Source organism: Orussus abietinus, unplaced genomic scaffold (assembly GCF_000612105.2).
Source record: "Orussus abietinus isolate OABI.00-Male unplaced genomic scaffold, Oabi_2.0 scaffold22, whole genome shotgun sequence".
NCBI classification, from domain to species: Eukaryota; Metazoa; Arthropoda; class Insecta; order Hymenoptera; family Orussidae; genus Orussus; species Orussus abietinus.
Genome location: NW_019394596.1, coordinates 1576289 through 1601583, shown reverse-complemented (window position 1 = coordinate 1601583; position 25295 = coordinate 1576289). Strand labels below are relative to the sequence as shown.

At 54.7% G+C, this 25295-nt stretch overlaps 1 protein-coding gene and 1 long non-coding RNA gene across 3 annotated transcripts in view; both read right to left on the bottom strand.

The window, feature by feature from the left end:
* Positions 1-1315: 1315 nt before the first annotated feature.
* LOC105702138 (protein TIS11) lies at positions 1316-16854 on the bottom strand. Of its 2 annotated transcripts, XM_012429466.1 has the most exons (3): positions 16364-16854; positions 10856-10933; positions 1316-6047 (listed from the first exon to the last, which is right to left on the bottom strand). In XM_012429466.1, the coding sequence occupies exons 1-3, from the start codon at positions 16418-16420 to the stop codon at positions 5007-5009; spliced, it is 1176 nt and encodes a 391-aa protein (XP_012284889.1). In that variant the 5' UTR covers positions 16421-16854; the 3' UTR covers positions 1316-5006. The 2 variants fall into 2 exon arrangements, with proteins under 2 accessions (XP_012284889.1, XP_012284890.1); XM_012429467.1 differs by lacking the exon at positions 10856-10933.
* A 3013-nt stretch (positions 16855-19867) lies between these two features.
* LOC111674031 overlaps positions 19868-25295 on the bottom strand; it is a 43580-nt gene continuing 38152 nt past the window's right edge. Inside the window, exon 8 of the long non-coding RNA XR_002762235.1 lies at positions 19868-21919. This is a non-coding gene — a long non-coding RNA (uncharacterized LOC111674031). The remainder of the gene's footprint in view (positions 21920-25295) is intronic.

Here is a 25295-nt window from a genome sequence, read left to right as displayed (position 1 = left end):
TTTTTTTTTTTAATAATAGTTAATATTTCTATTGCAATAGTTACATATCACATTTTTGTTTTAACGGGAAAGAACAAAGTTATATCTCGAGAAGTAGTATATATATATATATGTATATATATATATAATATTAATGACCGTCCTCGTCGTCTCTCGTTCGTCGGCGTTATCGTTGGCGTCGTCCCGATCGTAATCATCGCCGCTCGTCAGGGTGGCGTGGTCGTCGATACATACGTATACGTCCACGTACGTATACGCATGTATACGAAGAACGAGCACGCGTTATCAGGGTCGCGAACACGTCCCTCGCGGATCGCGGTCGCGTTCTACGTTTCCGATTGGCTGGGCCAATCGCGAGGCCGGAGCGTTTTCGGTCACATTCGCGGCGCCTCCACTTAATGGCCGACCGCCTCGCGCATAAATAGATATCGCGTAATAACATATATGTATATACGTGTATATATAATTATATACATATATATCCATCATCTTTATCAATCTCGGACACGCGCGGTCCCCGCGTCGTCCCTCTCTCTCCTTCCGACCTGCTCTCTCAGGACTTTCTCGACTTGATTTCGTCGACAACCTCGACGTTAAGTCCTAACCTATACGTAGATGCTGTAAATGTTGCACGCTCTCCGCATCATTCGCTCCCTCTTTCTCTCTCTCACACTCCCTACATATCATTCCCTCCCATTCTCTCTCTCTCTCACTCGGCCACTCGCGCACATTCTCTCGCAAGCATTGGAAGACAATAGTAATTAGCCCCTAATTTTTAATTTCGTTCGCGTAATCTTTGATTCTAACACGATATATAAATATATATATCTCTCTCTCGGCGGGTCTCCGTTCCCCTCGTTTCCTCGTTTTCGCTCCCTCTCTTTCCGTCTCTTCGCCCCCTCGGGGGGTGAGCATGGAGCGTCGCGACGCCTCTCTTCCTCCCCCGTCTCCTATCCCTTCGGGGGAGAGAAACGGAAAGGGCGAGAGTACCGGTCCTCGTAGCGAAAACCGTGGAAAAGAGCGGGAGAGGGAGAGGCTTAAAAGCGAGACAAAGGGGGAGTGAGTTCTTCTCGAAGGAGAGCGAAACTCGTTTGCGCCCCTTCCCTCTCTTTCTCTCGCTCTCCTTCGATATATATATATATCTCTCTCTCTCCCCCGTCTGGGAGCGTAGCCGGACTCGCTTTCGTTTCTTTCTTAACCTACATAAAAACGTCCTCCGCGTCGATATCGTCAACGGTAAGGATAACCGCGGCCACTCCGTAAAACGACGAGAAGAGGCCGAGCGTAATGGAGTACCAGATAACGTTAATGGTGGGTGGGTGGGTGGCGTTCGCGTACTCGGGGTGGACAGAGGCGGACGAAGGGCGGGCTTTTCGAATTCGTCCGCCGAGGAAACCGCGGCCGGCCCGTCGAGGCGGGGAAGAAAGGACGACGGGGAGAGAGTAGGCGACCCTAAGGGAGAGAAACGAAACCCCTCGGTCGCCTCGCCCCGGGACCTCCCCCAAGGGTCGGAAATCCGGGGGCGAGGTGGCCGCGCATGCAACGGGGGGCGCCTAATTCGTACGTCGAGCGACGCGAAGTCGTCTTCGCGATCCTCGTTAAAAAGGAAAAAAAAAAATTAAACTGCAAAAAGTCGGGCCGCATAAAAGGATATAACTAAAAAGAGGACGTGCGAGAAAGAGTCCCTTTCCTCTGTCGCGTCAACTCTCCCCCGTGTTACGAGACGCTCGTCCAATCGAAACTAGAACGCGGCCATTTTCCTTTCTCCCCGCTCGAAGAGTGCCGTTGATTGGAAATTAAAAGAAAATGAGGAAATCGCGTCACCCTTAGTCGCCGATCGCGGATCACCATAAAATGGAAAAGGAAATAGAATTTCACCCGATCCTCCCTTTTTCGCTGCCCATCCCCCTCGCTTGCCAGGCCTCCGTTCTCGCGATCATTGTTCGTCGACTTTGCCGCGTCTTGGCGGGAGAAAAAAAAAACAATATGCTCAAAAATAAAAGCGCATCTTAAAGGGGAAAAAAAAAAAGAAGCCGCGCGCCTCTTTATCCGTTCTTGCAAAATTTGGCGAATCGCGTGGACGGAGACCTCGCGTGCAATGAGTTAAAGCAGAACCGAGGAGAACCAAGGAGAAGAGATGAACGGTATCCGAATGGCGTAAAAAAGGAAAATTAAATAATCGTTAAATACATTTATATATAGAGAGAGAGATAGACGTTGGAAGGGTTGGTGTCGGGTCGTCGATAAATTAGAGGGCAGGGCCTTTTTTTCTCTTTTTCGCTTTGTCCGTGAGTCTACGAGGGTTCGCGATAACCCTTTCGTCGAGCCAGAGCAACGCTGACAACGTCACGCACACGTGGGTAAATGTGTGAACAACTATTTAACAATGGCAGTACCCGATAGCAAAATGATGCGCGGCTACGGAAGTGCGTAGGTATGGAGGATTATCGATAATAACGATAATTATCGGGTGTTCGAGGGGCGGAAGATAATAGTAGAAGAAATGAAAAGTAATCGATGGCGGAGGAGGGAGGAAAAGAAAAGGCTCGAAGGTAACGGGGATTTCAGGTCGGTTCCTCGGTTTGCAATTCTTAGGAAGGTAATTAAACGAAGTGTATGAACAATGTGGAGGGTGATAATAAAAAGTAACGGGTCCCGATGGCATAATATAGGAGGGGCGGATTAGTGGCAGCGGGGGGGGTAGTAAAAGTACCGGAGGGTGGGGCGGTGGTCGGACACTAGTAACGGTGTGGCGGTAATAGCGATAATAGTTAATAATAATATTAATAATAAACTAAATCTATAATAACATTTGCTTCAAATATAAATAAAACGAAAACACTTTCTGCTCTTTCCATTTAAATGTAAAAGAAGTATATATACAAAATGTAATCGATTTTCGGAAACCACGTCGCGCTCAGGCACACCCGCTCTCTTTCTCTCTTCCATATAAGCCATTCTCTCACCTCCTATCTCCTGTCCACTAGTATTTCTCTCTCTTTCCCTCCCATCTCCTATTCCCGCGAAATGTGCTTGGCAGAGGTATAATAAACGGCGCAAGGAGGGGGTCAGGGCGTCGAGACCAGGGAGAGAATTGGAAACCAAAAAAAAAAAAGAGAGAGAGAGAGAGGAATAAAGAAATAAAAAAAAAAGAAAGTCATCTCGTCCACTCTCTAATCTCGCCCTTTATCACTCGTTCCCTCCCAACGCCCAGTCTCGCCCCCGCCTCCCTCCCGCGCACCTCCCGACGTCTCTCCCCCATATCTCGCGCGTATTAATAGAATATGTTTTTTTTTTTTAATAATAGTTAATATTTCTATTGCAATAGTTACATATCACATTTTTGTTTTAACGGGAAAGAACAAAGTTATATCTCGAGAAGTAGTATATATATATATATGTATATATATATATAATATTAATGACCGTCCTCGTCGTCTCTCGTTCGTCGGCGTTATCGTTGGCGTCGTCCCGATCGTAATCATCGCCGCTCGTCAGGGTGGCGTGGTCGTCGATACATACGTATACGTCCACGTACGTATACGCATGTATACGAAGAACGAGCACGCGTTATCAGGGTCGCGAACACGTCCCTCGCGGATCGCGGTCGCGTTCTACGTTTCCGATTGGCTGGGCCAATCGCGAGGCCGGAGCGTTTTCGGTCACATTCGCGGCGCCTCCACTTAATGGCCGACCGCCTCGCGCATAAATAGATATCGCGTAATAACATATATGTATATACGTGTATATATAATTATATACATATATATCCATCATCTTTATCAATCTCGGACACGCGCGGTCCCCGCGTCGTCCCTCTCTCTCCTTCCGACCTGCTCTCTCAGGACTTTCTCGACTTGATTTCGTCGACAACCTCGACGTTAAGTCCTAACCTATACGTAGATGCTGTAAATGTTGCACGCTCTCCGCATCATTCGCTCCCTCTTTCTCTCTCTCACACTCCCTACATATCATTCCCTCCCATTCTCTCTCTCTCTCACTCGGCCACTCGCGCACATTCTCTCGCAAGCATTGGAAGACAATAGTAATTAGCCCCTAATTTTTAATTTCGTTCGCGTAATCTTTGATTCTAACACGATATATAAATATATATATCTCTCTCTCGGCGGGTCTCCGTTCCCCTCGTTTCCTCGTTTTCGCTCCCTCTCTTTCCGTCTCTTCGCCCCCTCGGGGGGTGAGCATGGAGCGTCGCGACGCCTCTCTTCCTCCCCCGTCTCCTATCCCTTCGGGGGAGAGAAACGGAAAGGGCGAGAGTACCGGTCCTCGTAGCGAAAACCGTGGAAAAGAGCGGGAGAGGGAGAGGCTTAAAAGCGAGACAAAGGGGGAGTGAGTTCTTCTCGAAGGAGAGCGAAACTCGTTTGCGCCCCTTCCCTCTCTTTCTCTCGCTCTCCTTCGATATATATATATATCTCTCTCTCTCCCCCGTCTGGGAGCGTAGCCGGACTCGCTTTCGTTTCTTTCTTAACCTACATAAAAACGTCCTCCGCGTCGATATCGTCAACGGTAAGGATAACCGCGGCCACTCCGTAAAACGACGAGAAGAGGCCGAGCGTAATGGAGTACCAGATAACGTTAATAATATTAATAATAGATAATAGAATAATAATAGCTGGATAGCGATAATAATAGATGGGTAAGAAAGGAGTAATAAGAAGCCGGGCCTGGCTCTGGGCCGCGAGAAACGCGTGGAGTCAAAATAAGAAAAAGGAGATTAAAAAAAAAAAAAGAAAAGAAAAATATGACGACGAAGGGGAAAACCCGCGGATGCGCCAAAGAAGGGCGAAGGAAACTCCGAGAGTCGCGATACGGAGAACCTAACGAAAGGCGCGGCTAGAATCGTCATTCTCGTCAGGAAGGCTAAAGAACACACCGGAGAGACCCTTAACGCTGGACGTCGCGTCCCTCCGTCGGCGCGCCGACGTCCAGCCGGTCCCCGAGGTGCCTCGTCCACGTGTCCCCTGGCATCAGGATGGGTCGCTCGGCCCCTAGATCTTGAGGTTCTCGAAGTCGCCGAGCGTACTGCTGATCCTGTTGAAGACCGGCAGACGGGACTCGGCGTTGGGGGAGAGCGGCGAGGGCGTCCTGGGGGACAGGTCGTCGGAGATCGGGCTGCAGACGCCCCCCTGGGGGCTGGGGCTCTGCCTTGCGAGGAGTCCGAAGTCCTGGCCGAAGCTGAAGGGCGTGGTGGGGACGTTCTCGTCGTTGAAGAAGCTGGCCATAGAGTTCGTGGGTGACTGGCTCAGGCTGGACGAGGGAGATACGGAGTCGGCCGTGCTGCCCAGCGAGAAGGTGGGGCTCAGGTTCAGAGGCTTGGGCCTGGCCCCGACGACCTGGGACTGAGGGTGCCCGTGGCTGGGCGCCAGGCTCAGGCTGTTCGCCCTGAGGAGCGGCGGGTTGTAGGGAGCGCTCCCGGCGCCGGCCGTTCCGGCCAGGCTGAGCGAGGCGGTCCTCATCAGAGGGGCGGCAGCCTGTGCCTGAGCCTGGGGAGGCGCGATCTGCTCCAGGAGGCCCGCGTTCACGGAGCCCTGGGCCGCGTGGGCGGCGTGGTGGGCCGCGTGGGCGGCATGGGCCGCGTGGTGGGCCGCGTGGGCCGCGTGGGCCGCGTGCGTCCCGCCCGCCAGGATCGGGCTCAGGCCCATGATGTTGGGCTGCGTCGAGCCCAGCTGGGCGCTGACCTTCTGGTTGTGGATCCGGGCCTCCTCGAAGTTGTGGATGAAGTGGCACCGCGGTCCGTACGGGCAGAACCCGATCGTGTGGAAGGTGCGGCACAGCTCGGTCTTGTACTTGGGGTGCCTCGCCAGGTTCCGCAGCTCCATGTAACCGTGGGCGAACTGGCACTTGTCGCCGTACTTGCAGGCCCCGTTCTCCTCGAAGGGCCGGCAGAGCTCCGTCTTGTAGCGCGACGTCGGCTCGCTGACGCTGCGGTCCAGCTTGCGGTGCTGCTCGATCAGCGTCACCAGGGAGGTGTAGCTGCGCCTCAGGGGAGCGTGGTTCGCCTGCTCCTTCGGCTTCGACTGGGAGGCGTTCTGCAACACACCAAACGACCCGGGTTTTAACAGAGGTATCGTCGGGGACCAAGTGCCGATAGGACCCGGAAGTATCTTCCTTCCGGGTGCACTTGACGCGAAGAAAAAAAAAAAAAAGACTCGATAAATCTCCAATAGAACTAAATTCCCAAAAATAATTCCGGGATCCCGATCCGCGAGTAAAATATCCCCGGAGGATCAATGGACGGAGGGGACCCTTCTCGAGGAGAAACCCGCGCCTTGATTAGGATTTTCGGAAACAATGGTCCGGGGTTACCGTTAGGCTCCGAAATATCAGGTAGAGAGGCCCGCTTTGTGAGGGAGGAGTCCTGGGGCCCCGTAAAGGTGGTTTACGGTCGGGGCCTTACCTGGCCGATATCCCCGATCCCTCGGGGTCCATCGGAAAACCCGGCCTCGGCTAGGTGGGGGTAACCACTTTCCACGGATCTCCTCTCGGGATCTCCGGAGAAAGTCCCCGGCGACGCCGCGGACCCTCGAGAGCGAGACGTGCCCCTTTTATTTCGGATCGATCGGAAATTACGAAAATGACACGCTTACCCGTAGATATTTTTCCTTGTCGGGACTTTTCCCGAGTCGCCTCCCTTAAGGTGATGTGAATCGGAAACGATGATTCGGACAGTTTGGTCTAATACCCTTAAAAAAAAAAAAAGTGTTGTACTCGAATCGACTGATTTGAAGGGTGTTTCACTTCACCTTAAGGCATCGCGCCTCTTGATCGAAGTCCCCTTAGCGGGTTCGCGGGTTTCGCAACGACCAGCGCGGTAAAAAAGCGCCTAGGAATCCGTACCTTACGAGTCGGGGCTCGATCGTCGCTTTCTAACGAGTGGGCACGCATCGGTCGTCGACTTTTCGCCGTCGAGACGGGGGAGAGGGGATAATCGAAAAAGAGCCTACGCGTCCCGTCCGCATCCGTAATATCTCCGGACCAGATACATCCGGCTGGCTCTCGGGATAGGAGAGAAGCGCTTTCTCGAAAAGACTTCCTCGGTCCTCGACGCTCGTTAAAAGGCCCAATCTTAGGCCCCAACGGGCCCCGAGAGAGAGATAGAAAGTCCTCCGAGACGATTCCACGGTAATTTCGCGTAACCCCAAATTATAAATTCCGTCGTAACCGCGCCCTTCGTTGACAGACCAGGGTGCCTCATTTTCCGTGCAACGATCGGCTCCGAGTCCTCGGTTGTCCCGTTCGAGATTGATCGACGGAGATCGGGGGGTGCGGAAAAAATTGTTTTCCCTGCCCGTGGACGGTCCATCGGGATCCCGGGGGACCACGTGGGGGAAGTGGACGGACGGCTTCGAGGAGAGAAACGATCGAGCGTCGAAAGTAAAAGCGGGACGTAAGAGCGCCGACACAGATCGGTGAAATTTCTCCCGCGAGTGGAGTCGCCTTCCTCGGCCCGATCGAAAACGAAACTCCTTTCCTCCGGTTTTTTTCCCCTTTCTCTCTTTCCCCCTCCGCCCATTTTTCCCCCCCGCGCCCCTCTAGGCGTTTACCTCGCGTATCGTAAATCACGGCCGCGACGCTCGTTACGTAAACTCCCGGCCACGAAGAGTGAAATTGCCTACGAACGGAAGAGGCCTCCAGTCGAGATATCTCTCGACGTCCCTTGACGAGGTGAAACGACCTCCAGCGGCCCGACCGGCTCTGAATTACTCGAATTACCCCGAGTTACGCGAGTTGCGCGAATTATTTTCTGCGCCGATGCGCCGGCCAGGCGGAGAGGCGTCCTTCCTCGCCTTCCCATAGTTTAGATTTTTCGACAGGGATTTAAAATCCCGGGTACGCGATCTACCCGATATCACGAAACGAGAGGTAAAAGCCGGGGACGAGTAAGCAGCAAGGAAAAAAAAAAAAAATAAAAGAGGAACTTTCCCTCGTCGACGCCGCCTCGTGTCGCAACGTCCATTAACCCGTCCGCGGGACAAATCGAGATGATCGGCGGTGCACCGAATCGAAAGGCGTTTACGAGAGGTGGAAAGAAATAAAAAAAAAAATATCAAGAAGGAAGAATCGATCGAGATGTGATTTTGGATGTCTTGGTTACGTCGAGCGACCCGTCGCTCCTCCTGCGGCCGATTTTTCTCTTCTTCCTTTCTCTTTAACCCTCGCGACCGAAAACGTCTATTCTCGGCTCCGGGCCGGGATATCTGCCTTTCCGCGAGGTAGTGACGTCACGCACCCGCGGGAAATGATGGATAGTCGTAAGGTCGATATTTTTGAAGCGGCATTGGTGCCGGGCGCACGCCTTCCCGCCGCTAATTGCGAGATTTCGCGCGAGTGGAGTCGCGGCTCGCCTCGGAACTCGCCGCGAGTAGGGCGAAAACTAATCCCCAGGGGAGTTCTTCGTCGAAACGGAGGAATGGAGAGGTCCCGCCGCGAGGAAGGCGTCCGTCATGCTTTCTCCCCGACGACGGCGGCCGAGACGCGCCTCGGGAGCGTCTTTATTCGCCAATGGTCGTCATTGTTCTCGCCATTGTCGGTGCTCGTTAACCGTGCGATCCGTTCCGGCCGAGATCGAAAGAGTTTCGGGGGCCCCAAGGGCGAACGATCGCCGGCAATACCTCTCTGACATTTTAACCGGGAATTATCGCGTCGAGATTTCCCAATGATTTTTCTTTTTTTTCTTTTCCGCCCGGCGTAAAAGAAAAATGCTCGGCCGACCTCCGCGTCGTAAAATCGCCACGAGCGACCCGGTACGACGACGGTTCTCGAGGGAGAAGACCCCGCGACTTTTCCGCGGCGTTTCGACCGTCGAGCACGCGCACATCTCGAGAGAGAGAGAGAGACCGAGCTTAACGATCGCGTCAAGACTTCATCCAAAAATATTCCCGCAAAACTCTCCCGGCACATCCCGGGGTCGGCGGTGATTCACCCTGTACACTCGGTGGCAACGACCAGGCCAGAAATCACGCGGACGGATTTACTCGCCTCGGCCACGCGAATCGTCGTCGCCGTTATCGCCGACGCCCCCTCTCCATCCCGGACCCCGAGTTTTCCTTTGTCCCTCGTGGGCGAATTTCCGGCCGGCCGGGAAAAGCGGAGAAAAAAAAATTAAGTACGGCCGTAAAACAAAGAAAAATCGCCCGTAACGATCGTGTGCCCGTCGAGGAGAGTCGCGTTGCCGCGTCGAAAGCGCGTCCGATGACACGCTGGAAATCGAAAGCACCGCCCTCGCTCCCTGAATGGATGCGCTTCACGCCCTGATTCTTATGTAACGCACGGTAGTCGGGTTAATTATTCGATCAGAAATTAAACGGAGCCGGGTGCGCCGAGCCGACGTAAAACGGCTCGACGTCCGTCTCGCGTTTTCCCCGGATTTATGATCGGGATTAATCGACGCGAGTGGATATCCCCGGAGGCTCGCCAAAGAGCAAACGGAAGGACGGAAAAATCTCCGCGCGTTCCAGAGCCGGGGAATAATTCCCCACAAATGCCGAGCAATATTTAAAGAGAAGCCCAGCAATTAACGACCCTTCCATTGTCGCGACGCTCGACCAGCGCCGACAGCGAGAGTCGGCAAGGGTCCCGGACGTTAAACGACGGCGACGGATTTAATTACGCCCCTCAGTTATCGTAAATTAATCGGAGCATCCGCGGGGACCAATTAACGCACCGCCGCGAGGTTTAATTGCCCCGGCGATTGGACTTCTTCTCTCTACTGGATCGATACTCCGCGATCTCGTTCCTTTTTCCCAACGGAGCAGCCGATCCGAGGCCGCGGTTTAGCGGAGGAACAATGAAAACAGACGTCTCTCGGTTGGCATACGCCTCCATGCCGACAAAGAACCGGCAGGATCCCGAGCAAACGGCGAAAAACCCGAGCGTCCACGTGGCGGGGGCGGCAGCTGTCAAAATCAGCTGATCGGCGGCGCGCGCACCGCCGCCCGAGTCCCCGGCTCTCGCGGTGACGCTCCGCCCGCGACCAGCGGTTTTTCCTCCCCCTCGTTGACGGAATCACCGCACCCGGTGATCGCGGATCCCTGTAAATAGCGTCGCGACGCAAAGTAAACGTCCAAGCGTCCGCTGACGCGGAGCAAGTCCGTAAAAAATAAAAATAAAAAAAAAGTACCGACCAAAGGAGACGGACCGCGTCCAAACTCGGGAGATTTTCCGCGTTCCCGCGCGTGCTCCTTTACAAAATTCCCGAATACCCCGGGAAAATCGCCCGGACGAGTGGCGGGGAGATCCGCCCGGTGGTTGGCGTAATCCGCAGGCGGGATTTCTAAACCCGCCTCGCGGGAAAGTGCCACTCGCGCGTTCGCCGCTCCACAAGAGCGATTCGGTGAGCGGAGGCGAGCGGTCGTGGGTCGACGTAGGTTTTCCTGCCGCGCGCGTTTTCCTCCTCGCGGGGACGGAAACCGCGGCCGCAGAGGCCTGATTCAGGCCCCGCGCTCTCGAGGTCTTTTTCTCGGGGAACAAAGCACGAGACCCATGTGCACGTGCACTCGCATTTGCGTACGTGGACGCGTATGCATCCGCCTGCGCTCACTCGTGTGCGCGTGCATACACGCAAGTAGGGGGGGCCTCTCGACGACGGCCGCGCGTTTCGCCTCGCGGTTTCGGCCTAAGGTTTAAGCCGGTGTTACGCGTGACGGTGCCGAAAGCAGGAACTGAAACCCCTTATACCCACGTATGGCAAAAAACTGAAGTGAAGAAAAAAAATAAATAAAAAATTGACAATAAAGTAGAGCGAGACCAAAGACCCGAGGATTCCTTTGGCGAGGCGTCAGGTGCGCGCATTCAATCAATTAAAAGTTAATGAGATACATAAAAGCTTCAAACTTACGAGGCCGAGGTTAGGAGTGCGCAGGATTGCCAGGTTTTCTTTCAGATTCGGAGACGGAGAGAAATATCTTGAGCCATTCTGCAAATAGGATAAAAGCAAGCCATGTAGTCAATTGGTTAGTGGTGCACGTGTTAAACATGAATCAGAGCGACGAAGGAGAGCGAGAGCGTCGCGAGGAGATAATGGCCGGTAGGCGAAAGATAACGTAACGATCGATTCTTGGGCCAGAGACGGAAAATCTCGCAACGAAGCCCTCAAAACGTGTCAGGAAAAAAAAAACGAAAAGAAAAACTATTTTTCCACCATTCTCGAACCGAAGGCCGCGATCGCGCCGTGCGTTCCGCGAAACCGGCAAAAACGAAGAGAGAGAGAGAGAGAGAGAGAGAGAAACACCTCGCGCGTAATCGCGAGGAGTCGCTCGAGGTTTTTACGTAAACCGGGAGAGAGAGAAGCAAAAAAAAAAATGAAAAAGGTGAGGGAACAGGAGAAAAAAAAACTCGCAAAGAGAAGAAGAAGGTCGTAAATCTCGAAAGGCGCGGGCAAGCGACGAGTCGTCGCGGCGTACGAAGAGCTCGTTGCGAAGCGAGTACGCCTTAAGGCCTTAAGCCGTTGTTACGCACGAGAGAGGATTCGACGCGCGTTCCGCGCCGTTAATATATCTTATCGACGGTTCCCCGAGCGCGAAGGTTGGGGGGCGCACCGCGTTTTCGGCGGTACTTTTCCACGCCCGGCTCCCTAATTACCCTAAAGCCGAGCTTACAAGATCTTATCGAGAGGATCGCCGGAGTATGCGGAATCGATTAGGGGGCCCCGTCGATTAGGCGCGCCGGGTTTGTCGCCTCGTTAAGGCGCCCCGACGGTATCACCTGCGCGCGAAATCGTCCCCCATTAAGGAGGCGCGTCCACCTCGTGTCCCACGACGTCGGACGAGACGTTTCATTTTTCTCCCCGTCCGAATGAAATTTCGGACAAAATGTCGAAGCTCGATTCCAAGGGTGGGGCGTCGACCTTCTTCAATAAAAAAAAAAAAGAAAGAAATGAAGGACGTCGTTTCGACCCTCCTGACGGCGAGGGTTTCCCTAGCGACCGCGTCGAAGACACTTGTTGCGCCTCGCCTCGGCAACAAAACGGGCGAACTCGAGAGGGAATATTCCCCGGAGGGGACACGACGCTAACCTGTTGCTCGCCTCGTGCGCCCGTAATCGTAATTGTGGTATTCCACGGAGGTTCGGAGGATAACGCACCATGGAGAGCGCCACGGCGAAGGCCAATGTCAGCCTCCACGTGGAGGTGCTTGCGCGACCACCCGAGTCAAAATGAGGGTCCACGTTAGAAATTGCCCCCCGCCTGAAGAATCGCGACGTTTCCGCGACGGCACCCATCGTCCGGTACCTCCGTCAACGGTCTCCGGGCCCACGTAAACCCGCCTTAACCCCCGGCCGTCTCGCCGTTGGCGAGAAAGCAAGGTGCACGGAAACCCTCCTCTCTCTCTCTCTCCCCTTTTGTGTCAGGTTTCTTTTCAGGAATATGGGAAAAATTTCTCAACCAAAGAGACCGGGGGGACGACCCCACAAAAGGGGACAGAGAGGGTGCCCTCTCGGGTGTACACGTGGGCACGCACGCCACGAAACGGGGCCTCCCCCTCTATCTCGCCCCCCTCTTCCTCGGGCACAAAGGCAGGGCTCCCTCCAAAGACGAGCAACAGGTTCGCGGAGACACGCCAGTACCTTCGTTTTCCCTTTCTTCCCCTCTAGGAGGGAGGCGAGCCCTCGGGAATCGGAGCGAAACCGCGCGGGATAAGGATACTCGCGAGAAATCCCGGAGGAATCGAAATCCTGACCCGGTGGCCCCCTGAAAGTCCCCTTACCCCGCGTCTCCCCGACCGCATCGAACGGCGGTAAAACGCGAACTCTCCAGCGAATCGTCCTGACCCTCTCTAGGAGCCCACCTACGGAACGGTTATGTCACGCGAGGTTGCCGAAACTGACCGACTTAAGCTTTTGCACCGTGCTCGGTCGAACCTAACGGCGTTGCGGAAAGGTCCGACCACGTGGTTGCGCAACGGATAACCTGCCTACTCCTCGGCGTCGAAGAGGGTCCGAACTTCGGCCCTCTCCGAAACCCGACGTTGACACTAGAACTACCAAGACCAGTCAAAATGACTGGTTTCAAATGGCCCATCGTATAAAAAAAAAATTCGCCGGTAGTTCTAGTGTTAACACATTCCGTGCCACGTGTACCACCGGTGGTACACGCAGAGACCCGACCATTAAGGACGATCCGTTCGGATTCTACGAGGCGCTCCGGTGTGAAAAGTAAAGCGAGTTTTCGCGTCTCGGTTATCATTTATTCCTCTCCGGTCGACATCGGAGGCAGGAGAGGAGAGGAGAGACCTCGGGGGCTAGCCGCCGATACCGATCGGCAACGAGTTCCAGCTCCGCTCGCCTCTCGCGCTGCGCGGTTGCCAAGTCGACCGGGCGCTCGCGCGGCCCCGAGCGCGACGAGAGGCGGCAACCGCGCGGCCAATCCACGGATGATAATCGGCCGATAAGGGATCGGCGGACCGTCTAAATCTCGCGAACCGGCGATACCTCCTCTGGATCTCTCGCCGTTTACTTACAGGTCCCTCAGGATTCGTTTCTCGAGGGGTCGACGTTTAAATTTCGTCCTCTCGAGGCGCGAGAATCCGTCGAGTCGGTAGTCAGCGGAACCGCGAGAGACGGGGCCCGACTTTTCCCCCGAGAGAAAACTAGAGAGGAGAGCCCTTCCTCGGTACTTTCGCGCGACCGAAAAGAGAGCGGCTATCCTTCTCTTCATATTTTTTTCCCCTTTTTTTTTCTTCTCCGCGACATTCGAAGAAAGAAGGTCGCGACTTTCCCGAAGAAAGAAAAGAAAAAAAAGAAATCCGAGGACCCGCGGTCCGCCATCTTGCCCAGCGCGACGCTACTCCTCTCTCCTTGAAATTTCCAGAAAACTCTCCCTTCGTCTATATTATTATTTATTTTTTTTTTTCTCGCGAGATTTCCCGAGAGGAGACGGAGGTTACGCCGAATGGATTCGCGAATCCGCTCGATGAAAGTCCCGTCCGAAAGAGTTTCGAGAAATCGGCGCCGAGAGAGAAATTCCCGAAGAAAGTGACTCGACGAGCCTTCGGCCAAACGAACCTCGCGTGTCGCATTCCCGACGATATTCGGCGATAATCGCGGTCCCCCGATATTTTTTTTCTCGCGTCTTCTTTTTTTTTCTCTCCTCTGCCTCCTCCTTCGGCGCCGAGGCCTCCTTGCCGTCGAGTCGTCTCAGGAATAATAACGCGGGAAATGACAAGTGTCCCTCCTTCTCCCCTTCCTCCTCCCCGAGAACGTTCATGCCGGAAATCGTACGACGTACATACATAAAGGCCCGTACACCCCGGTGGTTAAACACCGCATTGCCTGGCGTACCTTCGTCGCCGCGACTCGAACGCCTTTCGTAAACCGATTAATTGGAATTAATTTCCTAATGATGGGACCCATCGCTCTTGGCAAAGATCGACGCAATTTCCCCTTCCTTCGATATCCCCCTTAGTCTCCGAGCGACGAGTAGTCCTCGAAAAAAAAATTTAAAAAAATATCGGAACGGGAATTTCGACCTTCGCGATAAAAAAAAAAAATAATAAGTGTATCTTCCGCCCGGCGGAAGTCCCTCGCCTCGTCGAGCGACCTCGAGATCCTCTTTCGAAATCCCGTCGAGAGGCCCGGAACGAAAATCGCGAAAACACAGCCGCGCTCCTCCCTTTCCCAATCCTCCGCGTTTTATTAAACACGAGCGAGGAGTTTCGACAATTCGCGCATACCCTCGGCAGTGCGAAAAGATGCGTAAACGCACCTCGGTTCGACGACCAAAAGCGCGCCATTTGAGTCGTAATCTCTTCCCATCGATCGGTACAATATTTACGCCGGGGAGCATTGACACCGTAGTTTGCAAAACCGTGAGCGCAATCGGCCGCGAAAAGGCGCGATTACTCGCGACCGATCCTCCCGTGGGTCAAGGTCCTCTCCCGATCGTCGATTTCGCCGTAACGAGGCGATCGTTGGATTTCAATTTAAATTTCTGCTCGATCGAAATTCCCTAAAAAAAAAAAAATGGAGGGAGGTCGACCTCGGTATATCCGTCTCCTGTAAAGGTGGGATTTTCTCTCAAGGTCCTCGCGCCTAAGCGTCTGACAAATCGCGGGAGTTTCGTGAGCAAAGGTGCGCCCTCTCTCATCGTTATCGTCGAAACGCGCGCATGCACCGGCCCGAAAATAACCCGGCGTATCTCGTCGGGTCTTAGCGTAGGTCGTTGCTTATTCTGGAACGGTTTCCCCTCCCCGTCGCCGCTAGAGCGTGCCACGGTCCGTGACACGAAACACTCTTGGCCGCTCGGGGGGTCCGGGGAACCGTGTTTATTTTCCCTTCCCCGCTCCCTCTCCTCGCCCGAGAAGCCGACCGGGTCGCGACTCATCGCCGAGAAGTCCGGACTTCTCCCAAGACCCACCGGAATCGAGCCCCCTAGATTCGATCGATTTATTCCAATACCCCATGCGCGAGGAATTTCCAATTCGTCAAAAATCCATTAACATGCGATGGGTCGAAAATCGCGCGACGAGAGGCGAAGAACCCCACGTGGCCTCGCTCCAAAATGGCGAATCTCTCGCGACTCGAAATTCAGCCTGGAATAATTGCGAGTTCGCTTCTAACGGGACGGGAATTATTTTTCCTCGGAATTTTCGGGACATTTTCCATAGTTACTTTCCGGCCGCCGGTCGACCACGTGTCGGCGGCCATCTCGTAGAGTCGGGCACTGTTAATAATTAGCGCGCCTTCGGCGAGGTCGTTCCCGGCGTCTCCTCGCGGGATATAACCCTCTCGAGAGGAGAAACTCACCTCGCGAGGTGAAACCAAAGAGAGTATCCGTCGACTCGGTCCGTCCGGCAGAGGGAGAGAGGCGAGAGTCGTTCCCTAGCGAGCGAGCGCGCGCGTACCTTTTATTTATCCGGGGGTCCTTGTCGCTCCGCCGGCCGGCCGGCGCGTTCTCTCTCTCTCTCGCGCTCCGACCAGTCCGTGCCTGCTCCGGCGAGTACCGACGCGAGCAAGAGAGCCCGTATCCCCCGCGCGGAAACCCACAAAATTCTCCTTCCCGAGAAAATACTGCCTCGTCGGTCGTACCCCGAATCTGGATTTTTATACCGAGAGCGACGATTGGCAGGATTTCCCAAACGTAAATCCTGAATATTAATTCGATTCTCCTCGATGGGAATATTTTTTACACGGCGTGGTAACGGGATTTTTTTCGGACGCCCCGACCAGGGAGTGCCGGTCTGGATCGTTTCGGTCCCTCCGTGAGTTCCGAGTCGAGCGCGATCGAATTAACCTCGCCTATCGCTAGTCGAGCGTGCTCGACCGAGCCTACTTACACGAGCGTGAATCCGGACCGGTCGGGCTCTCGAACCCGCCATATCGCTAGTCGGGACGCTGAAAATGGGCTCACCTGAAAGATGTGCTCCCCGGCCTCGAACATGAGGGTGCTCATGACGGCGGTCGACATGTCGCGCGTCAGGGGCCGTGGCGGTCCACCGCGTCGGGCGTCTCAGGGGTCCAGAGCGCGAGGTGGAGCGCGCGCCGGCGCTCCGGTCTCGGGTAGAAGTCGCGCTCGGGTCCGCGCAGGAGGTGCGCAGAGGGTCGCGCGAGGAGCCGTCAACTCGGAGCACAAAAACTGCCACTGGTCAGCCGTTTTCTCGTAGTTACGCGTGCGCGCGCCGGCTCGAGAAGGAGGTTAGGAGACAAAAACCGGCGCGGTGGGCGGATACGCGGGTCTTCCTCTCGCGCTCCTTCTCCGTCCGTCTCGCTCGCGGGGACCGTCCGAGAGATTACGGGCCACGGAGGGGTCGACTACTTAAAAAACTTGGCACTTTTTCGGTCCGACGACTCGCGGTCCTCTGGGCACGTTCGGCGGGAGTTCCCACTCGAGGTCTGACTCGCAAGGCGCCCGAAAGCTGACTGACGCACCGCCCGCCGGCCGGCCGAGGCGCCGCCGCGCGGCGGCGAGCGACCGAGCGCCGACCAATCGCGCGGGCCTGCGCCCCCCCACTCCGCCGCCCGAGGACCCGACCAATCACGGAAATGCCCGACAACCCCGCGACGCTTCCTAACCTTGCACCCCGGCACTCTCGCAACCCTCCGGAGCCGAGCGCCCATTGGTCCACCGGGAAGACTCACCCCTCTCGATAACCCGGCGCCCCACCTCTACGCGACGCGAGAGGTTAGGTTCGATTCCCCGCGCGTCCGAACCATGGACCACGGATGCTGGATCGCGTCGATTCGTCCGCGCTAGGCTAATGTTATTCCCTTCGCTGGACCGGGTCGACGAGGGTTAAGAAGAGAAAACCGGAGGGAATTAATTCGGGCGTTTCGAGAGCGCCTCGGAATCGGGTGGAACGACGTCGAGCGTTGGGTTCCCTCGCCCGGGAGGCGTCTCCAACCCCCGCGATCCCCATTGGTCCAGCGCCCCCGGCCGCTTTCGTCGCTCCCCACCAGCGGGCGCCGCTGCTCCCAGACTGCGTCGAGACTGCCGAAGAGGTTGGCTTCCAAGAGAGACGCTCCGGAGTCGAGGGAAAACGATGCCGCGCTCGGACCGATGGATCCTGCAACGGATGAGCTTCGGAAAAATCCTCCTCTCCCCTGGCGTCGAAAGAAAAAATAATCATGCTCCAGGAGAGGACACGGACTCCCGGGATGAGAATAAAATATGAAGAAAGCAACGTTTTGCAGTTTTTTTTATTTCCTTTCCTCTCCTTTCCAGATCCGGGAGATAAACGCAGGTGCATCCTCGCGATAACCCCCGGCCCTTTTCGGACCCTCCGGCATCGGACCTTATTGGTCGGGCAAGTTTGCCCTCTCGACCCTCCCTTCCCTCCGATCGCTCGCAACCAGTTCCGAATCGCCCCTCTTCTCCGGAGGTTCGCCCCGTCGACCTCGAGACGGTTTCGCAACATCTTTCCTCCACGCTCCTAGGTGCCCGGTTAAAGGGAAGCATATCGACCGGCGACTCGTGGAAGCGCTCTCATTTTCGGCAATCGTTCGATTCGCCCCTTCGCGTCTCCCGAAAATCGGGTTCGTTGCGTTCCTCCGTTTTCGGGTGAACGGAGTCGTTATGCTCGTTATTAGGCCGAGCTCAATTTTGTCTGAGTCGCGTCGCCTTTTTTTTACGAAGAAAGAAAAAAAGGGAAACAAAATCGACGCCGCGGTCGAGCCCGCAGTCGATCGAGATATCGCGGGCCCGAACGCTGGCGCACCGAGGCCCCATTGGTCCATGGGATCCCGAAACCACCTCCACCTCTCCGACCATTCCGCAACCAGTTCCGAATCTCCTCTCCTCCCGGACTTGCTGGACCCGTCCAGGCCTCCTGGGACGTCGTAGGAGGTTGCGAGCGAGATGCGAGAAGGTGCCCTGGAAATCGATCGGGTCTCGACTTTCCTCCGGAGATCGGGAAAGCGGAATAAGGGCGTTATCGCCCGAGTTAGGTCAGGGGGGCCGTTTCGAAAACTCGATATCAGGTTTTCGGGGCGCCGGCTCGCCTCGGTGGATTTGGCAGCCGACGAGGAGTCGGCCGAGCGAGCTGGCACCGAGAGCGGAACCATGAATGAAGCCTAACCTCTATTCACGCGGCCAGACCGCAAGTCCTAAACAGTAATTATTGCCGTTGTTATCGCTGCGCCGTGCCCGCGGTCCGCCGGCTAATGGCGGCCTCCGTCGCGACGCCTCGGACATTCGACGGCGCGTCGCGGCCATATTTTTATTCCGTCGGTCTTATTCGACTATCCCTACATTTTTTAGGATATTTTCGTCGGTCCGCTGGAATCGGAATCGCGGGATAACGAGGGCCGGGATTTCCATGTCCTCTGGGAACGCCGGATGCCCCGTCGAACGACGATATCTCCCTGCGAGCCACCCGCATATCCCATACGGTGTCGGTCAGGCCACCATGACGAGGGCGCCCATTAAGTGCCACGTGTATATTTAGAGGCATGAGAATCCGTGTCCCCGGGGGTTGGTAACACCCCCGTGGTCCGTTCCCAGTCCGGGACGCCCCTATTTGCCCCTATGCCGCGAGGGCCCGTCGAGGGGCCCTAATTGGCCCCGAGTCCGACACGCCGACAGAACCGATCCCCCTCTGCGCGCGAGGGAAAAAAGGAAAAATCCTTTCTTCCCTCCCTCTTTTTATACACAAGAGTTTTTCCTCATACGTTGTACGTACGTTTCGGGGAGGCGGAGATTTCTCTCCCGGAGCAGGTTTTTAGACATTTTGTCATCGCTGACAGGGAATGATCGCGGCTCTAAAGTGTTCCAAGGGGGCCCACTGAATTTTCTCGCGAGTCGTTTAGACGCGACCGTGTACGCGCGGTTGACACGCGGGTGAAAGGAAAACGACTGGGTTTTAGAGCTGGAGTCTCCGACCCAAAATTACTTTTGATCGAGGGAAAAAATCGGGGATGCGCTCTCCGCTTTTGGTTAAGTACGGTGCCTTGGGAGGGCCTTTGTTTTTAGCGACAGGAGCCTTCACGTCGCCCCTCGGCGTGTGACAGTTTCCCCGTGGTGTTTTCTTGCTCGCGTGTGCGTTTCGCTCTTTCCTCCTGGCCGAGTCGTAAGAAAGAGCGCTCGGGACCTCCGACCGAGCTCGCGAGGACTCCCGCCCTTCCTACTCTCGACCCGCCGGCTCTACGGCCGAGTTTCGTCCGCGCGGGACGCCCCGTCTCGGAGCCGTAAGAGCGGATGTCCATGCGCAAGTGCGCCGACATCTGCCGGACACTTGGGGACTCATCGGCAAACGCGCAAAACGTCCCGAAGCGTCGCAGATGTCGAGCAGACGCGCAAGACCGGGCCTCGTGGGAGAAAAAGGGATGGTTTTTGGATTTAAAGGATGTCCCGCGGGACAGGAATCTTTTTTTTCAGGAATTTTCAGAGGGTCTCAAGAATCGACAAAAAGTTTCTCAGCTATTTATTCCACATTGGTTACAGATATTACATACATTATTTTCAGGTTTTGGCGCATGCGCGTGACGGTCCAGGAAACGATAGATGACGGTGATTGCTCGAAGTTTACGCGGATAAACAGGAAGCAGCGCAACGTTTATCGCGAGTTCAACGAACTCGGCGAGTGACTATAATCGAATATCGTTGCCCGTTCGCAATATCTTTGTTATTAAGTCATTCAGCTCGGCCGACACTTGGATGCGTTATAAAGTGCCTCTCGTTATTTCTATTCCGGTGATCCGGGAATATATATCCGAGCTAACGACGCGCAGCTTACGCGATATGGAGCATATTGTGTCGGACGAACACGAACGCGTGTACCTCGGAAACGCTCCAGAAATACTTAATTAGAGGATATGAATAAATTAGTCCGTCAGACATGTAGATTTTGCGAGAATTCTGCGACTTTCGCAAATGATAAGCCGAAATTAACGCGAGCCATCTCTTATCAAGGTGGTCCGTTAACGCGAGCGGAAGTGAAACCCGCGGAACCGGGGATAACGATTTATCCCCCGTTCTTCCGCACGACCTGCCACGGAATTTCTCTACATAGCGTTACATAAAGTTTCGGCTAAAAAATCACATGGACATTCCGACGTTACGACACCACTAGGAACCTTCGTTGCAACGAAGCTGCAAAGTGCGCGCAACGATAACGGGGTCAACTTCTTTTTTCCCCGTGAGCGCGATCCGCCACCTTTTGATCTTGTCGAGACAGGGTAATATATTTCTAATGCGTGATCGGCCACACCGAGAGGCATGAATTAAACGTAATTCGTCTACCGGTTCTCGAGATGACACGCGGATATCACGGATCAAGGTATCGATCCGTGAACCCTAACGTCATGTATTAGAGTACTCGAGTACACGCGCAATGAGTGCAACCTGACGACATCGACATAACCGAGGGAGAGAAAAAGGAACGCGGCCGATAAGCGATCGATCGACCGATCGATTCCGCATATCGAGAGGATCTCCTGGGGATCGATCACGCGATAACGCCGATTGCTCGAGCCTTGTTTGGCTCCGGTTCGGATCTGCGATTAGATGTCGCGGCGTTATCCCCAATATCAATTAAATGCCTCCGATAACGCGAAAAAGGCATCCGTTGTGCGGAGGCCTCGAAGTAAGTCTCCCCTTGATCCGCTTCCTTATTTTCTCGCAGCAGATAATCGACTACAACGAATCGATGTCCTCCCCCGTATCGTCCCCGCACACTAAAGCTTTGTCCTCGTTATCGGAATTATCACCGACCGTGTCACCGGGCTCCACTCGAAGATGCTTCGATTTCTCGTGGAAATCGGGATTCATGACGCGGCCCGATAAGGCGAACGTCACGAAAGCACTTTTGCCTACATGCAGGAAGGCGAAGCACCCTGGTCACGTAATTCGATGATGGAGCATCCCGAGGATAATTAATCAGAAATTCGATTAAGACCGTATCTATCGCGGCGATCGGGTTATCTCTCCCTCGAAGCAATTTTCCTTGAGGAAGATTTTAACCGGCTGTCGAGTCAAAAAGCACTATTTCAAGTCCCGTTCCCGCGGGTACACGTGGGCGCAGCGAAAAAGGTAAATGGTAAATGGTAAATGGTGTGCCGCGAACAGAGGGGAAAAACGGGAATCGGGATTCACGAGAGCGGAGAGTCGGTCGAGGATCAGGGCGAGGTTACGTCCGTCCCGTTGGGCCCGGAGCTTCGAATTATCCGCGTCAGCGTTATCACGACACGATCGGCAGAACAGGTCCGGCGAGGCTCGTTACAGCCGAGGGTTCGAGGGGTCTTGCCCTCTCTCTTCCTCTCTCGAGTCCTCCTTCCGAGAACGACATAAGGAAGCCTCTCCGCAGCGAGTGGTTCGTGGAAGTTCGAGGTGGTTATCGCGATCCCTGATACGCGCCCTCGCGAGTTATCGCGACCATTGGGGGCGGCCTGTTCGATCGATCGCCTCGGATGGTCTCCATCCTCCCTTCCTTCGCTTCCTCGTCGTCTCCCTGGACCTCTCGATCCTGCAGCTCTGCAAAAGGATAGAAAAATATAAGGACGATGTTTTCTCCCTTTTGAAATTTTTCTTTCGTTAAGTCGTACCTCCACGGGAGAAAGGTAAAAGGAGGGTCCTTCGGTGGGCCCGTGTGTGCTTATTTATTAAAGTTACTTAACGGGCGGGCTTCTTTCCCTCCCTCGGCGCTTCCATCTCGTCCCGAGAGTCTTTTCGCTTCCTTTTTCCCGTCTCCCTTTTAAGCCCGTCCCGGCGCTATTTGTATTCACCTGCATCGTGTTTGTCCTGCGCCCAGGTAAAGCGAGGCGCAGGAGAGGAGAGTAAACGATAATAAAGAAGACGAGATGGGACGGACCCCTTTCGGCGGAACGTCCGCGCCGAAAAGAAGACCCTTGTTGTAATTCGTTATCCCGGTGCCCGTTCATTACCGTCCTCGCGGTCCTAAGTACCCGATCCATCCTGCGTGGTAAATAAATTTCCCGGGAATTAATCGCGACGAAGGTCGCGGCACTTTGAGATTTTCTTTTCGTTTCGGCGAGCCGGAAAAATTTATTTATAGGTATTTTAAAAATTGTATATAAAAAATTAAATTTCCCGAGTTTCAGGGTTTTAGCTGAAACCTTAGGGTTTCCATTTTCACGTATTAAAGAATGAAACGATTTGAGACACCCAGTTGGTGGAAAAGTTTTATGAACGATCGAGCTTTCGGATGCCACTTTCACATCCCCTTAAGGCCCGGAGTAAGTCCGCGATCTCGCCGATCTAAGATGGCAGGATCGAAGAGGCCGAGCGGGGATCGTTCCTGGAATCGTAAAGGCCAAGGCAACGGGCACCGGGGATCGGCCACCGAGAGGAAAACCGGCCGACGAGCCGGCGAGAAAAATCGACTCGCGTAACGCCACCTTAAGGGGACGCCGAAGGTGATTTCTTGCCGTCCAAGTATGCCAACGTGGCGGTCCCCTCGCGCGATTCCCCAAATCTCTCTCCAAGTACTCTACGAAATTTATTTCCACATCCGTGGAAGAACGAACGGACGAATTTTCCGGGACGAGCCGCGGCCACTTTCCCGCCCTAACCTAGGACAAGCCAACCCGCGTTGAGCTCCGCTAAGTGCGGCCGCACCGAGCGAGCGAGTAAATACTACTCGCTCTCGTGCAGCTCTCACTTTCTCGCTCTCTCCGCTAGGCGAACTCGCGAACGCGCTATCCCGATCGCTCGCTTTCACGTTTCGCGTTAATTTCGACCCGGCGATAAGCGTATCCATTGCGCAAGCGCCGATTTCCGTCCCCCGGACGAGCGATCGGAAGCGTGCCCCACGTGCGTCTACGACCCTCTCCCGATCCACCCCCGACTTTTCAACGCTTTTGGGGAATTTGGAATTAAATGGCGATCGCGAGAATCGCAAAACCGATTAACAGGCTTCCGGTCGGGAAAAGGTTAAGAAGGAAATTTCCGGAATTTAATTTTCTGCATTTTTTTGCCTCTCGGAGAATTTCCCGCCCGGGCTCGACGAACCGCGCGTCGACAAAATGGCCGCGCGATAGGTCGGCTTAATTTTCTGCCCGCGTACTCCACCACGGGCACCGGAATTCCCGATGACGGGAGACACGGAGAAAGAGGCTCTCTCGCGGTGAATAATTTTGGAAAGACGGACGGAAAGAGGCGAGAACCCTCGGCCAGAGGCTCGCGCACTCCGAGGGGACTTTCACCGGCGTTGACTTTCCCTTTCTCCGGCGAGTCTCTGTCTCTGGTCTCTGGTGCGCGATCTCGTTTACCGGAAACGGCGGCCAGCCAGCCCACTTCCGGTTGCGACCACGCGAGCCGAGCCCCGGCGTCGGGCTTATTTTCGTTCCCTTTTATCCGCTTATTTGTTGATTCCTCGACTTCTTTCCAAACGCCGCGAGTCACGCTCGGTTTCCTCCTCTCTTGGTCGGGAGGGGGGAATTCATCCAGCGCGTTTGTTATAAATAATTAATTATACTAACCCCTTAACTTGTGGGCTCGAGTTAATTCCAGCGCGCTAAACAGGCCAAACAGTGCACACTCGAGATAATTCGAGCGCCGTTGTATTTTATCCTACTATAATTTTTCACCCTCGAATATAATCGAGAATTTTATTTTTTTTCCCAAGACAATGTTCTAGTGTTTTTCTTACATAAAAAAAAAATTGATTATTTTTGGCCGGTTTTTGAAAAAAAATCTGTGCGTTAAGGGGTTAACGGGGTTCGAGCCGAGTTTATTTTTTAATATTATATATGTTATATATATTATATCCATATCACCTTAGGGCGATCCACGGGGGACCCTTTCGCCGAGTCGAGGCCCCGCTCGTGCGTTTCCTCGAGATCCGGGAAACGACGTGGAAAATGGATCCCGATGCCGCGACCTCGTGCCCGGAGTCGATTTCACGAAGGAAACGATCCCGCGAAGGTAACTCGGCCATTGCGGAGGGACCGCCCGGAGACGGTCGTGGAAAAAAGCGAAAGAGCCTCGGTCTTCCGCGAACGATAAATCACCCGATTTTTACAAAGGCCGGCATTGTGACGTCACCGCGGTTGCGGTGGCCATTGACCAAGGAAAGTTCGGATTCGCGAACCCGACCGAGCCTCCGTAGCTCCGCACTCGAGACGGAGGATCGAAACGCGGAGTCGCCACATCCGGTGCTGGCTGCGCATCGGCCAGCTGCGAACGACCGGGGCATCCTTGACAATTGGTCGTAACTAAAATGACATCAGTGGTCCCGGAACTTCAATTCGGGAGAAAGTTGGAATTTTCGAAAATCCGCGACTCGGCGAACGAAAATCAGCCTCGGGGGAGAAACGCCCTCGAGCGTTGCGAAAGAGGCGGGATTACCGCAATCATCGCCGACCGACGGAATCGCTCGTCCCCGGGAGGTATTTTTCTCGATACGTCCGGGTCGCCAATTTCCCGGTGTCGTGCTCGGTCTCGAATTACGGAGCGCGATATGACGGTGCTCGTCCTCGAGATCGACGGAACGGCCGGACAGGTACGAGTAATCCAAGCAGCCGGCTCGCGCACGTGATTCACCGGCAATTTTTTCCGAGAATCTTGCCTCGTTCCAGGCACCGTTCTTTTCCTGCTCTCCCACCCGGGGAAACATACGACTACTTGGCCGCGAAAACCGAGGCAAACGCGCGTGCCGGTCGATCGGTTAAACGTCACCTTCTCGGCGTAATTGCCCGAAACAAAGAGAATAAAGGCGTCGGTAGATGCAAAGAGAACTGTCAGCTGGAAAATGTCGCGAGAGGGGGCAGCGGGAATTTTCACTCTCCCTCTTTTCCCCTAATAGCGAAAGAACGCTCGCGGGGATCCCGCGTCTCCTGAGTGCGCGCGCAGCTCGCGGCCATCACGTGGTCGCGCGGGGCGCGCGTTG

What these genes read in the sequence shown, in the direction of transcription:
- LOC105702138 (XM_012429466.1), bottom strand. Translation starts at nt 16,420, where the DNA reads ATGTCGACCGCCGTCATGAGCACCCTCATGTTCGAGGCCGGGGAGCAC. An exon ending in CCGGGGAGCACATCTTTCAG is followed by an intron (nt 10,934 to 16,363) that starts GTGAGCCCATTT and finishes TCCTATTTGCAG; the next exon opens with AATGGCTCAAGATATTTCTC. An exon ending in GCACTCCTAACCTCGGCCTC is followed by an intron (nt 6,048 to 10,855) that starts GTAAGTTTGAAG and finishes GGTGTGTTGCAG; the next exon opens with AACGCCTCCCAGTCGAAGCC.